The sequence below is a fragment of the Excalfactoria chinensis genome, chromosome 8 (genome assembly GCF_039878825.1).
Source record: "Excalfactoria chinensis isolate bCotChi1 chromosome 8, bCotChi1.hap2, whole genome shotgun sequence".
Lineage (NCBI taxonomy): Eukaryota > Metazoa > Chordata > Aves > Galliformes > Phasianidae > Excalfactoria > Excalfactoria chinensis.
Genome location: NC_092832.1, coordinates 26,683,619 through 26,697,622, shown reverse-complemented (window position 1 = coordinate 26,697,622; position 14,004 = coordinate 26,683,619). Strand labels below are relative to the sequence as shown.

Below are 14,004 nucleotides of genomic sequence, written 5' to 3'. Positions count from 1 at the left end.
AATGGCTTGGCTGCTCCTGGTGGGAGATGTTCCTGCTCTGCCCATCCCACGCTCGCAGTGCAGTGCTGACATCCCGGCGGGCCATGGCCTCAGCCAGCACTGTGCACTCATTGTCCGCGAAGTTGACTTCTGGGCTATCTGACGGGGTTCATAAATCAGCTGCTCTGAATTATTCATTACCTATTTAACCAAATGCCCCCCCCCCAAACCCCCAGCAGCTGTAAATCCCGCAAAAACACATTACAAATTCTATTTTTCTTCATAAACCACTAAAGACCACTTTTTGCAGAGATTTCCTTAAGGCACCGCTAGCTTTCACCTCGAGTGATGCTAGAATAAAGGGCAGATTTCATCGTCTGTTTTGGTTTCTGATAGTCCTTTTCCTTGAACCATTAATATTACTGAAAGCAGAAATGTAACTCAGCTTGTTATCTTTGCAAAATCAAACGCGTTAGACAGGGTATTATTTGCCTCAGGCAATGCCATTTCAAGTTTGTATCACTGCTAGCCAGGACCTTTCCGCTCACAAAGAAAATAAGCTGGATTTGACAATGACTGCTGCCACTCCTCCACAACCAGCACTTGCTCTTTCCCCAAGAAATCAGTTTCCACCCCGCTACGTTTGAATGAGCAAACCTGCGGTGTTTATTACATAGGAAATATTCTCCCTCAAGTCCAGAAGTAATGAGAATTTGTTTTCCTTTGCCTTAATGTGACGATAACGAGAGAAATCGGATATTAACCGAGACCTTCCTTAGGAGAGAAATTGCATCCGTACCAACTCAGAAATTAGATTTTTAGCAACGACATACAGCATCTATTTGTTCAATGCTCAATGCTGTGAAAAGAAAACCCAACAGCTGATGCCTGGACACAAACCCAGAGAGCAACTGCTGCGACCGTCCCCTCCCTGGGGAGCACTGCCAGCCTGGGAGCACGCAGCAAAGCCCAACCACCTCTCAGGGACAACCTCAGCACCTCACACTCCGACACAGCCCTGGATAGGAAACTGTGCACAACCCCACTGTTTGCTCCAAAGGGGACTGCAAGCACAATGCAGAAAGCCTGCACATCATTTTAGCACCGCTGAATTTCCTCAGGTTTCCTCAGGATGCCCTGAGAGTCAAGTAGAGAGTCTCTTTCCTCCCCATCTCCTCCCCAGCACGGCCAGCCCAGCCCAAGAGGAGCATTTGTCAGTGCTTTCTGTATCTACTGTAACACAACAGGCCCAGGATCTTAATTCATAGTATTCTTCAAATTTCACTTTGTGAATTAACATCGACGTAAGGCCTTTTAGCTTATTCTGAATTATTTTAACCAAGCGTTCAAACCAAATCCATTTCTCAAGCACAGCTGGAGGCGATTTTGAGCAAGTACACTACAGAGGGAGTATGCTGTCAAATACCATTAATGAGTAATAGAATGCAAATCCAAACAATAGAAATATGCTCAGAACACAACAAAACAACCCATCAGAAAACATCTCTATCCCACAAAGCAAAGCCCCGACGCTTCTCACTCGGCCTTCCATGGAGGTCTACTGCACAGGATTCAAGTAAGTAGAACTGTAAGCCAAAATACATGGTCTGTTCTCACAAACCCCCCCGATACTTTCCAAGCACCACTGAGGAAGATTGAGATTCCACCCACAAAAAGCTGACCACCAGAAGGCTTTTATGACTTCTTACAAATGCTTCTTTCCCTGTAAGAGCACACGACAAACGGTACTAATTGTCCATGGCGGGCATGCTGTGTACTGCAATCCGGAACGCATGCAGCAACACAAGAGCTTTTTTTCCGGGATATGCAGTAAAAATAGCAAAGCCTGACATTTAGAGATTAATGTTTTTTCCTTATGGAGGCAGTTTTCAAGTACGGTAGTGCGGATTCTCTTCACTCTCTTTTATAAAGCAAGGCAGAGCTTAGCTCTCGGTGATTTAGGAAGGTGCTTCTCACGTAAGCAGAAGAGAGCGAGAAAACATCCATGTGTCCATAGAGGTGTCTGCTTAACCCTTCTGTAAGTTAAATGAAAAGACAGCAGTCGACTATAGATCCTAGACATACAGATACTGCCAAGACGTTGCATTCCAGAGAAGCCTATTTCAAAGTCATGTTTGTACAGAAGCGTGGGCTTCTCATTGCATCTGCTCTTCCAGCCTGCATCTTCTGGCATCACCTTCTCTATGCTGCACTGTCTTTTCTCATTTGTTCCTTCCATGTTATTACATCATCCGGAGCCAAAGGAGCTCAGGATCATGGAAGAAAGGGCTACCCTGTGACAACTGTGTGACCCCAAGGTGGACACGTTCAATGAATGCTGGCTCAGTCTAACGACAAGCTGTTGGAAAGCAAGGAGCAATGTCACCAAAGCCAGCCTACAAACACCAGAGGGACAACGCAAGAGCCACTTTCATGTTCCTGGCCTCCAACAGCTCCCAGTGCAGTTTGTTAAGGGGATCCCATCTGACAGTGCAGACCTTGGCTAGATTTAGAAGGGCACACAGGCTAAGGAAGAAAAGAGCTTTACGCAGCCTCAGAAGTTACAGTGTCTGGAGGTTGCCACCATTAACCTACAGCTATCAGTTTGGTGCATACGATCACCACTGGCTTTGAGATTTTTCCTCCTTAAGCCAACTACTAAAGAAACACCCTAAAGCAGAGAGTGCAGTCCACTTAATCTGACAGCAGGCCACCATGCCTACCTGCAACCCATGCAGAGGACAGCAGCTGGGAAGCACATGTTTTCCAGCCACAGTATCCTGTGATCCCACACCCATCACCCCCCCCAAATAAAAAGAATATGGGAAAGCAAGATAAGGACAGAAGCAAACACACCAACCCAAAGTAAACGACATCAGTAGTAATCATAGGGAAAGGCCCTGAGCTGGTGGAGGGGACACAGCGGGGATGCTGCTCAGCCTGCACAGCGTACCACCAGAGGACACACAATAAAGGTGCTAAAAGCTCTGCAGTTGTGACAGCTCCTGGAAATCCAAGCCCTCGTATACACTGTGAATGCACTCATTGTTACAATAACCGAATGCTGATGAAAAATAAGCCTCCCTAGGATTATCCGCCTCATCTGTCCTTTATACAAATATTCCAATTTCCTTCCCACCTAACTTGTTTGAGAGAGGAGGAACAAGGTAAATGGGCTGAGTACCTCTTAAATGAGCACTCATTAATGTCCAGGAATTAGAACCTCAACCAATCCCACGCCTGTGTCAGAATCCCTACAGCAGGACTCCCAACCACTCAGCCATTAGCACAAGCCATGCAAACCCCACGCTGAGTGCCATGCCATTTTCCAGCAGCAGAGAGGTGTCTCCATCTGTGGCGCATAAAAACAGCTTGTTTTTATGGCAGAGAGGAAACACTGCTCTAACTCAGTGTACTCATATCGATGGTCATTATGCTGCTACTTCTGCTTCTGCGAAAGCTGCAGCATGAGCAGCCCTTGGCAAGAACAGGAATACATTCCAGGTCGTGGGGTAAGGGGAATCTCCCAGAAATGTATACGTCCAGATGAGAATAATGTACTAAACTAAGGTTATGTGGAACTGCAACAATAGATGACAACATAGAGATATCCAGCTCAAAAGATCACATTACCATCTCTGTGCTTTTAGCATATTCATAGGAAAGCATCAGCACCGTGTACTACATCCACGAGGCCGGGCAGGGAAAGACTCCATGATGAGCAACAGCACTGGGCCACTGGACACAGGTGCTTCTGTAAGGCTATGGCAGCCCTAGGCTGCAGCTGAGCTCAACAACTCGTGTCTTTACATTGTAAGCAAATACTCATTGTACTCTGGCAGAAGAATCATTGGGACCTAATGGTATCGCTATGATAATTCACAGGAACTTGACTTTCCAGGATAAAATTGAGGCTCCTGAAGGTGAGGCAGGGCTAGGAAGAAATGTATTACATCATGAACACCATTCACTTTCTCTTATGCTTTGCAGTGCTGTATGAATAGCGTCAGGATAGGCAGCTACTTGATTTTACTCTCTTAGGTAGGTAAATCACTCCCCCCATTTTGCTTTCTGCAGCATTTAAACAGCAATAGTCTGCATACATGTCTTCAAGTCTTCAGGAAAGAAGCGCTCAGTTCTCTCACAGATGCTCTAATAAAGATCGTGAAAGCTGGCACTGACGTCTGACTAATCTGTCACTCACCTGGCTCCTGCATGCTCACAGAAATCTGCATTTCTGAAACATAGATGGCTGCCTTACGCACTGCTGGGAGGCTGGCAGTGTATTCACCAGGCACCATCACTCGCGGATGAAAGGACCCGCAGGCAGTAAATGCGTAGCTCACTTACACCTGGTCCTCACCTGAGAGGAGCAGACAAAACTTCCCTGAGGCCGCAACATGAAGGCAGCATTCAGAGGTGACGGCCAGAGGTGGAAGGCTGAGAAGCGTGGGGCAGTGCCCCAAAGCCTTCCTTGTTCAGCCACACTGGGCTCTGGTCCCAGCAGCTGCTCTCACAGTACCTAGCCAGGGCAGCACCAGCTGCTGCTGGATGGCAACCGCAGCACTCGCAATGGATGCAGACTCCTTCTGTGGCATGAGCTCCAGAACACAGTGGGCTCCATGCAGGATCAGATCTTCCAATTATCCTGGTAATAACAAACCCAATAAAATGGAAGAGCTAATTCTGCATTATTGTTATGAAAGAAAACTTTCCCTCCAACCTAATGAAGTTGTCCATCATTCTGCAGTCATTACCTGCATATGCACAATGTCAGCGGGGCTCATTAAAGCTGTATGAAATAAAGGAGCTGCACAAAATGTTTCCAGTTCACACCAAGGGCTCTTTACACAGTTCTTTATGTACTGACAAGGCAAGGAGCAAGCACTTGCTTTCAGACCACATTCTGTGCATTTCAAAACCACACAGTCAATACTGCGGGACACGGGTAAAAACTACATGCCAATGTTTTAAAAGGAGACTATTCATGAAGCAATTCTGTTGTAACTGGATGCACTTGGACAACCTGTACCAGTGCAAGAGCCGTGTCTAAGCTAAGAGAACTAACTGGATTCTCGTATTCCTTCACTGATAAAATGAGATTAATTTCTCCTCATGTTTCCTTTGGGGAGGTATGCTTTCAGATGGAGCTACATGCTCGCTTTCCATTCCAAGGTCTAGACGGCTACCCAGGCCAGAAATCAATAAAACAGAATACATGTTACTGCACGGGCTTTATTAACAAGACAAACACGCACTGCAACAGAATGGTAATTATTCAGTACACAAACACTCAGGTCCACCTGCTGTATGTACATCTGTACTCAGAATAAGGCCCTCCTTTCCTGAGGGCTGCCCATGACGCATTGGGGAACCACATGCACGGTGACTGAGCTGCACACGGAGCTGCTGAGAGTGCAACAAGAGCTCTTGCACCACAAGAGCACGGACTTACTGCCTAAAAACTGATAACCTGGTTCCCATTTAATTCCATTAGCTGCCAGGCAGATGGTTTTCTTTCATAGCGTTGCAAGCTATTGTGGAGAAAGCTGCAGTTAATTGCTCCATCATGATAAAATGCAGCTTTCTTGTTGAGAAAGAAAAGCAGAAGGGCTCTACACAACATGCCATTGACTACAGAAAGGTAATTCAGCTGCGGTGAGTGCAGGCATCCTAGTGTTACCCATAAAGCTTTCCTCTTATGGTAAAACAAGTTCTGGTCGGTAGCAAAGCAGGCAGCTTCCCAGCATAGCAGATCATCGCAGCAACAAAAGAACCACATCCACAGTGCCTGCCCCCTCCTCCTCCCTCAGTGCCCTCCCTCCTCACAGCCTGCTCACCCTGGGTTCTTCCACACTTCCCCACTGTATTGGAAAGTCAAAACACCAAAGCAATCTGGGTCAGGCCCAATTGATTCCTACTCAGGCACCCTACTGCAGTGATGTGGAAAATGGAACAGGCTGGAGTAGACCACAGTGCAGCACAGCACGAGGACAGATGTGGCCATCAGGAGGTACCACTTGTGCTTCGCCCACAACAAAACCAGGTCCTTTTAGCAATGAAAAAATAAATGCATTGGTAAACACACGGCTGTTTCTCCTGTCTTCTTCCTGCACTGCTTAATTCCCGACGTGTTCCTCAGCAATACCTATTGACAGTGCTGAGAGAACAAAAACCTTTGAGAAATTCAAACTTGCTCTTTCTTACAGTGCTTCCCAGTGATGGAGCCTTATCTGAGACTCCACCTCTGCAGGCATTTTTGGAAACTACTACCTGGGCAGCATTCTACCCAAAACTTTAGCACCTGCTCTGGCATCAGTCTTCTCGTTCCACCTCTGCATTCTGCTTGTGCCTCTATAGCAGTGCATTACGCTGTATTTACTATCAGCTAAGATACAGCCTTAAATATTTACTATCAGTTACAGCCTGATATTATAGCCTTATGTTGCACAGACTCACAGATGTCAAGCATTGCTGCCCACTGATTTGCAAAGCACTGTGCTTTCTGTCACACCAGACAGCAGCGTGGAAAAGGCAAGCAGTCAATGTGAAGGCATAATGAACATGGATGCAAACACGTTCATGCTGTGCAGAACGGCACGACGCTTGCTAAAAGTCATCACACCCCTTCAGCAGAGTGCAGCTTGTTTACTTCTGTATCTCATTCACGTCCTCCATTAGGAGACTGAGAGCAACCCTAATTTTCACATTTTAACTTCCCCAATCTCTTCTCCTCTTTCTGCTTCTCCAAATCTATGTTTGCAAATCTGCCCATCACAGCACCAACCAGCAGAGCATTCTCTGTGACACTGCAGTAATTCACCTCTGCCAAGAGCATTTTCCACTGCACTGCCACAAAAACCTCGTGCTACGATAATTACAGAAGAACCTACAACCGTAGCTGTTAAATGACCCCCAAACCTGCCCTGGGTGACAAAGAAACACGTCACTGTCATGGGATCACTGTGATGTTCCACTAAAATACTGTAGGGTAACAGAAACGAAACACAGATAAGTCATTTCTGAGGGCTTGCTGGGGTTACTCGCAAACAAACAAAGCTGACAAAGATAAAAAACAATGGCAAACAAGAGAACGTATGGCTCTGCAGCGAAGCTCATCCACAGTGCACAGATGATGCGGCAGATACAAGTGTGCCTCATCGGTCACTACTGGAAACCAGCTCCAGCACCAAAAAGCAAGGCCCCAAGGCAATGCAGGCTGACAGGGCAGTTTAAGGACCACCCAGAGGGTTTGGGTTTGCTGTGTGTTCTTACATCTGCTGTTCCATGAGCCCTCCTCACTTCTGTGCCCTTTGGAACCTTCCCTGCCACTCTGTGGCTGTTGCTCAGGAACTTCTCCTGGGATGTGTGGAAAAATGTATCCAGCATGGATAAAAAGAAGAGAACCTCCTGTCCCTCCCCATCCTTTTCCCTCCTTGATTCAGCTCCTTTCTCCTTGGATTTTCAACAAATAATAGAGCAACTTCACATGTCCAATACCAGCGAGCAAGAGAATAAACTGCCTATTCCTCTGCCTATTTCTCCAAATGAACACAGGCTTGAAGCTGTATCAATAGCCAGTGAAAAACAAAACCAGAACTGTTTGTGAAGTAAAGACAAGCATGCTATTCAACTCCAAAACTAGGGAAACGCATCCTGCTACATATATAGCAAAGCTGAAATGCGTCCAAAATCATATCATACGGTGCTTTCAGATGGAAACAGACTACAGTGAGACTGACCACCTTTGCCTCCAAAACAAAAGCCAGTTCCTAATTCAACCTAGAACAGGACTCGTGCAGCTGAGGTCCCTTTCATTCTCCCCAAAAGCAGCTCTGTGAGGGTCCTGAGGACACTAGGAGGAAATACTTTGCCATGGGGGCAGTGAGGCCCTGGCCCTGCTGCCCAGAGAGCTGTGGGCCTCCCACCTCTGGAGATGCCCAAGGTTGTGGATGGGGCCCTGGGCACCTGGGCTACAGGAGCTGGCCCTGCCCATGGCAGGAGGTCAGACAGAGGGGTGCTTTAAGCTCCCTTCCAAGCCTGGGATTCTGTGCCAAAATGACCGAGGAGATTCATGAGTCTCGTAAACGCTCGTCATCCTCAGCAACTTCAAGTATACAGACAGTCTCCAAAACGGGAATCGTCTAAACTCCTGTTGCAGCATCGGTTGCAACTAGTTCAGCCTTTATTAGTTGGTTCCAGAAGCTCGGTGCTCAGAAAGCAAAACAAAGCGTTACTTCTCTTGATAGCTGTGATGTGCCTACAGTACGTCGTGCAGCTCCGAGTAATTAAACAGATCAGTTGTTATTCACCAGGCTTGGAACGAGCTCAAATGCTACCCCTCTGACTGGATTGTGCCATACTATTTAACTTAATAAATTCCACCACAGAAGATTATTTTGCAATGAAAACAGATCATGTTTTCAAAAAAAACAAAACTAAGGCTAGCATATGATTCACATTTTGCAGCATACCTTACAAAGCAAATGTGTTGGCATTTCCACTGCACTGAAAGATAACCAAAAGAACAAAACAAAGCGAGATTTCCTACCGTGCCATTTCCATCCTACCTTGTGCATTCTTTACTCCATAGGTAACTGCTACCAGCAGAGAACTCACGTAAACTCGCCAAACCAATGAAAGGGAGATAGAAATTCATTTGCAAACAAAGAAATAAAAAGTCTTAGATAAGACAATAAACATCGTACCCTAAGAAAACACTTCATTACAACGCTGTTTCTCAACAGAACACAGCTGATGGCTGTACGTTATTAAACTAAGTGATCTACGTTGTATAAACTGTATACAGTTGAAGGCAAATATTTAAATTAATCTCAATTAAAAGCAGCAGAGAACACTAGAAAAGAGCTTCTGCCTTTTAAAACATACTTAGGATCTTGCGGGGCCCTGCTGAGCAGAACCTTGCTTTGGGTGGCACCACAGCGATTCTAACAGCTCTGATGGAAGGAAGATGGCAGATGAGAAGAAAGCGCAGGGCAGGGTGCTGAGAGAAGGGTATGCTGAGCATGGAGTGTCCCCCTGCCTGCTGGAGTTGCTTCCCCCTCTCCGCAGGAAGCACTCCAAGTGGGCTGCCCTGCATGTTCTGCATTCAGAGGGCTGCTGCCACGTAGCAACTTACCTCTGCTGCCGCCTGCTCTTTTCCCCCCAGCAGCCAACAAACGCAACCAGTACCAAGGCTGGCTGCAGAAAGGAAGAAATGGGATGGGGGTTTCAACATCTTCAGGACAAAAGTGTGGGATGGAAGAATGAGACCTGTGGATTCTGGCAGAGGAAAAAGAGCGCAGGCTTAACACTTTTCAGTACTGCTAGGTTCCATGGAAGAGGTATTCAAAGACTGGGCACAGCAGCAGCCACCGCATGTGATAGGAGGGCTGCAGGCAGGCAGGGATCGGTGGCAGATGGCGAAGGGCACTGTGCTGACATGTTGGGCATGTACTGTCGTGACAACTGGGTCCTGGGGGGAACATTCAGAGCACAGAAGTGTTTGAATCACAGTCTTGTTTTTTTGTTTGCTGCTGAAAAGTGACTGGATACAGAAGAGGAATGGTGATGACAGACTTCATCCGTATAACCAGGAGAGAGAAGTTGAAATGCGCTCAGTTAGAAAAGGAGGAGAACACCTCGAAAGGATGATGGATTGAAAAGCAAAGGAGCAGAGCAATTAAGACAGAAAACTGAAAATAAAGAGCACAGAAGAATGAACAGGAGATTCATCAAGTAATGAGATTAGCGGTGCGGATAAAGGTGGTGAAACATCACCATTTACCATGCCGCTAATCCCCACACAGAAGAAGTTCTCTGTTCACCACACTATGAAAGCTAAAGATTATGTGATTTTCAGAAGGGTGGATTAATTCCCTTTTAATCATTGCGTGGTTTGCATTACTTCTGAGGCTCTTCCTATCCAGCCACACGTCCTCACGGCACAAGGGGACCTTACATAAGCGGCCTTCCTGCGCAGCACAGGTGATGGATGTTCTCCTGCTTCTGCACAAGAGATTTGCAGCTAATGAGCAGACCCAGCCGCCCTGCTGGAAGCGCCCTGCTCACAGCACACGTGCAGCACAGCTCTCCAGACAATCTAACAAATGTTGCATCACACTTACAGAGTCAACTCCCTCCTGTTTCATAAGATGCTACAGCAAGCTGACAGTACGCTTGAGTTTGCTGCGCCCCGACTGCTTGCCAGGCACACGCATCCGAGCAGGTCGGAAACCTTTCCTTGCAAAGGTAATTTTCATCACTTCCACAGCAGTTTCCTTCTGTAAGGTTAAAACCTGTTATGTGCAACTCAGAACCTGATTCTAAAGACACCAACGGAAAGAGCACGAGAACCTTCCACCCTTAAACAACGACCTCAGGATAATCCCACCTCCACTGGTCCAAGGGATTATCAGCTACATCCCCAGGTGTGTGTGTGCACACAGACTCACTGCCTTCCCCACACAACGGACACCCAGTGTGCCCCACTAACTCCCAGCAGCCCAATTTCTCAGGCCAAGCCAGCGGGGCAGGATGGGCAGCACCTCCTGGTACCGTGCTGTGAGAGATGACAGCTGCCCGAGGAACCCACACATATACACCTAAACACCACTGCCTATACCCCACTGAAAGGCTGCAGGAAGCTGAGGAACACACAGAGTGCTGCAGAGTGGTCCCAGTTGGAAACATCCTGTTTCCAAAAGCAGCAGATACAGCAATGGTACCGGGGTACACTGAGCACCCGGCCCACATGGATCTCAGGGGACAGCCCAGCCCTCCCTCCTCTGCTTCCCCCTGCAGAACAGGAAGGCCATTAACATGGCTGTATGAGCAAGCTTTGAAAATGCCAGTGCTACTGAAAGTTTTTGGTGCGAGTCCCACAGCTACCCAGTGTGTATTTACAGACAGGTGGGGAACTGAAAAGGTGGGCTGTCCAAGGTTCACCATTTAGAAAATAGACCAACGTGTTTTCCCCTGGTTTCCCAGAGCTGTGCACTGGATCTCTGTTGACAGCATGGTTCAGCCACCAGAACTGACGGCCAGAGGCGGCTCACCATGAATTGCAATGGCATGCAAATGGGCTGCTGGGGGTTAGCAACTGGAAGGAAAAGACAGCTCTTAGCCAGAATTTCTGTGAAAAAACGGCTGAAAGAAGGGATATCTGAAGCAGGTAACAATGGGCAGAAGGCACTCGGCATCAAGTTAAAGCCCTTTCCAGGATTGAGCCCCAGGAGGACCATTCCCAGCCTGCTCTGTGTTGTGCTGTTATCTATGGGTGCAAAGACAGAGCATGTCTTGGGGGAGCCAAAACCCATCCCCGCAGCCTCCCAGAGGCAGCAGCAACGCCCGGGAAAGTTCCTGGCTGCCTCTTTGTTTGGTGACCAGCCGCCGCGCAGGGGAATAATGGGCTGGATGTATGCTGGGGAGCAGCAGCTGAATGCCAATCGCAGAGGCACTGCCTTGTACACATTTGGGCTGCCTTCCGCTCCATTCACCCAACTCTTGCCGCGAATGAAACCCAGTGCATTTTCCAGCCCAAAACGCAGCTACCTTTGTTGCTCCGTCACCCCCCGGCACGGAGCAGAGCTTACCATGTATGTGCCACCGTGAAGCGCCGGCGCTGGCGGATGCTTTTGTTCACGAGCAACTTTCTGAAAAAGCACGGAGAGTTCCTCGGGGAGCTGCGGGGAGAGATCTTTGGAGACGTAGGTCTGTTCCCAGGCAGCTTGGGAAGCTCCAGTTCTAAATGCATCTGCTCTTTGAAAGTCCTGATGTAAATCTCTGACTCCGGAGTAGCAAGTTCCCTGGAAGAATCTTTTGCCGTCATAGCTCAGACGTTACGCGAGCTCTCACCATTCAGAAAGCAGAACAAAAACGCATCACGCAGGCATCGCCGCAGATTAAAAACGTTGATAAATCGGCAGGGCTTATCCCACTCATTCACCAGGCTGCCTTCCAAACGCGAAGGCTGCCTGGAGCAACGGCAGCAGAAAGGGGAGGATAACAAGAAGCCGGCGCTGTCAGAAAAGCCTTTATCAGCCTGGCGCTCCCCCTGAAAATGCGCCAGCGTGTTTGTGTGTCAGCAGCCTCCTTGCAGACGGGGCCGGCCGCGAGCTGCACGCCGACACTCGCTGCATTCATTCAGCCGTGCGCCCGCTCATGAAAAATTCATCAGGACCCTCTGCTGATCAACCCCTGCACAGGAGGCTCCGGCTCCGCACACCTGCACGGCACAACAACGCTGCATGCATTTTGGGGTGGGTGCTGATCAAATCGAGGGGTTCTTGCGTCTGTGGCGAGCCAGGTACCCCGCTTCATTCAGACCCAGGATGCTGAACAAAAAGGTCTCCATTCAGATTTAGTTTTAGCCATTACCGCAGTAGCTCCACCCATGGCGTGTTATTGGCTCGATATTATTTTGACAAGTGGCTTCTGCTCAGCTCTGTCCTGCACTATGAGCGGGTCGGATTCCCACGCAGTGCTATAGCCTAAGCTGGGGGCCGTGCTGCTGCTGTCGGGTACAGCCAGAGGGACCCAGAACTGTGGCTCCGGCACTGACAGTGAGAGATGCACACGGCAAGAAAAGGTCTAAAACGGAGGTGGGGGGGGAGAAAAAAGAAGCAACAAATAACACAACAAATAACATTCTGCAAGAACAAAGGCCGTGAGAACGCACACGGCACAGATGTAGCTGAGAGCAGCACTGTGCGTTGGCACCCTGGCTCCCCATGTATGGCCAAGGGGCAGCTCAGCACCGGCAGCCCCCAAGCAAGCACTGTGTAGTGAGTGAGCAGGGGCTGCCCGCACTGCCAGGACAGAGCATGTCCATGCCAAAAAATAGAAGCCATACGGGGATTTAGAAACAACAACAACAACAACTAAATCTGCTCTGGATGTAAACACCACAAAACCAACTTTTGTACTTTCAAGTACAAAAAAAACCCACCACGCAAGCACAAGGTACGAGGAAGTTAAAGATGAGATGCTGACAGAGAGAGAGAGGGAGAGCATCTTTCCAGCTGGTCAGAACCAGGAGACCCTGAAATGTAAATACAGCAATCCTATGTAAGGGAGGAGGAGAAAGGAAAGAGAACCCCCATGCAGATGGGGACTGCACAGCATGCCATCACACACTGCTGATCACCTGCAGCCCCATCAGCTCCAGGGTTCTTTGCAGTTATACCCCAAAACAGCCTGCAAAAACATCCATGTGCCTTTGCAGAAACATCCACATGCCTTCCTCAGCACCAAGCAAAAGGCTCTCTATAGGGCTTCCTATCCCAGGTACCAGACACCATGCCCACTAAGCTACTCAGCATTCACGGTCATTAGAAAAAAGAAGTAGAAAAATCTCCCTGAGCATAACCTAAGGATGGTGCAAACTGCAGCGTTATCTCATGCTTAGAGGTTCACACAGTAGCTGAACAGGAACATTTAATGCTTCAGGAGCTATGACGTGTTAGACTGTGATCTGTTGTGCTTCATCTCCACTGTACTGACAGCCAGGGAAAGACAAAGGGAAGTCTGAAAGCAGTGCTGGATGAGAAATAAAAGCCATGCAAATGCTTAGAATGTGGAATTCCAGACGAGAAAAAAAAGAATTTTCTAACTCACCAGGAACCAAAATGAGGTATTTTGAAATGAGAACAGATCTTATATTAGAGAGACTGCATTTCTTTTCATTAAGCTGCTGAAATAGCAAGGAGATAATAAAAGGGGAACCCATCCTTTCGAGGCACTCTGCAATAAAGCATGCTGCACCATGGCACGCTCCTCATACCGAGTTGGTACTTCCCTACCCGAACCCAAAGCTCTTTCACTAGCAGCATCCATTTAGGGAGTGCTTCTCATTAGTTGGACACCATCAATTAGCAATGAGGTACCAACCCCCCAGAGGACACTGCAGTACAGTGTGCCAAGGCTGCCGATAGAGTGAAGGAAAACAAGAAAGACTAAGGTAGCAAGGTGGGGAAAAGAAGAGCACGAGCAGAGGTAACCCCCTTGCTTACACATGAAGGATGA

At 48.0% G+C, this 14,004-nt stretch overlaps 1 protein-coding gene across 4 annotated transcripts in view; it reads right to left on the bottom strand.

Moving 5' to 3' along the window:
• PDE4B (phosphodiesterase 4B) overlaps positions 1-14,004 on the bottom strand; it is a 132,667-nt gene that overhangs the window by 85,405 nt on the left and 33,258 nt on the right. The window contains exon 1 of one of the 4 annotated variants that reach the window (XM_072342561.1): positions 11,574-12,358. The exons of the other annotated variants lie outside the window; for them this stretch is intronic. Coding sequence (XP_072198662.1) covers positions 11,574-11,809 — 236 coding nt within the window. The 5' untranslated portion in view covers positions 11,810-12,358. Of the gene's footprint in view, positions 1-11,573; positions 12,359-14,004 lie in introns of those variants that run through there. 4 annotated transcript variants of the gene reach the window in all.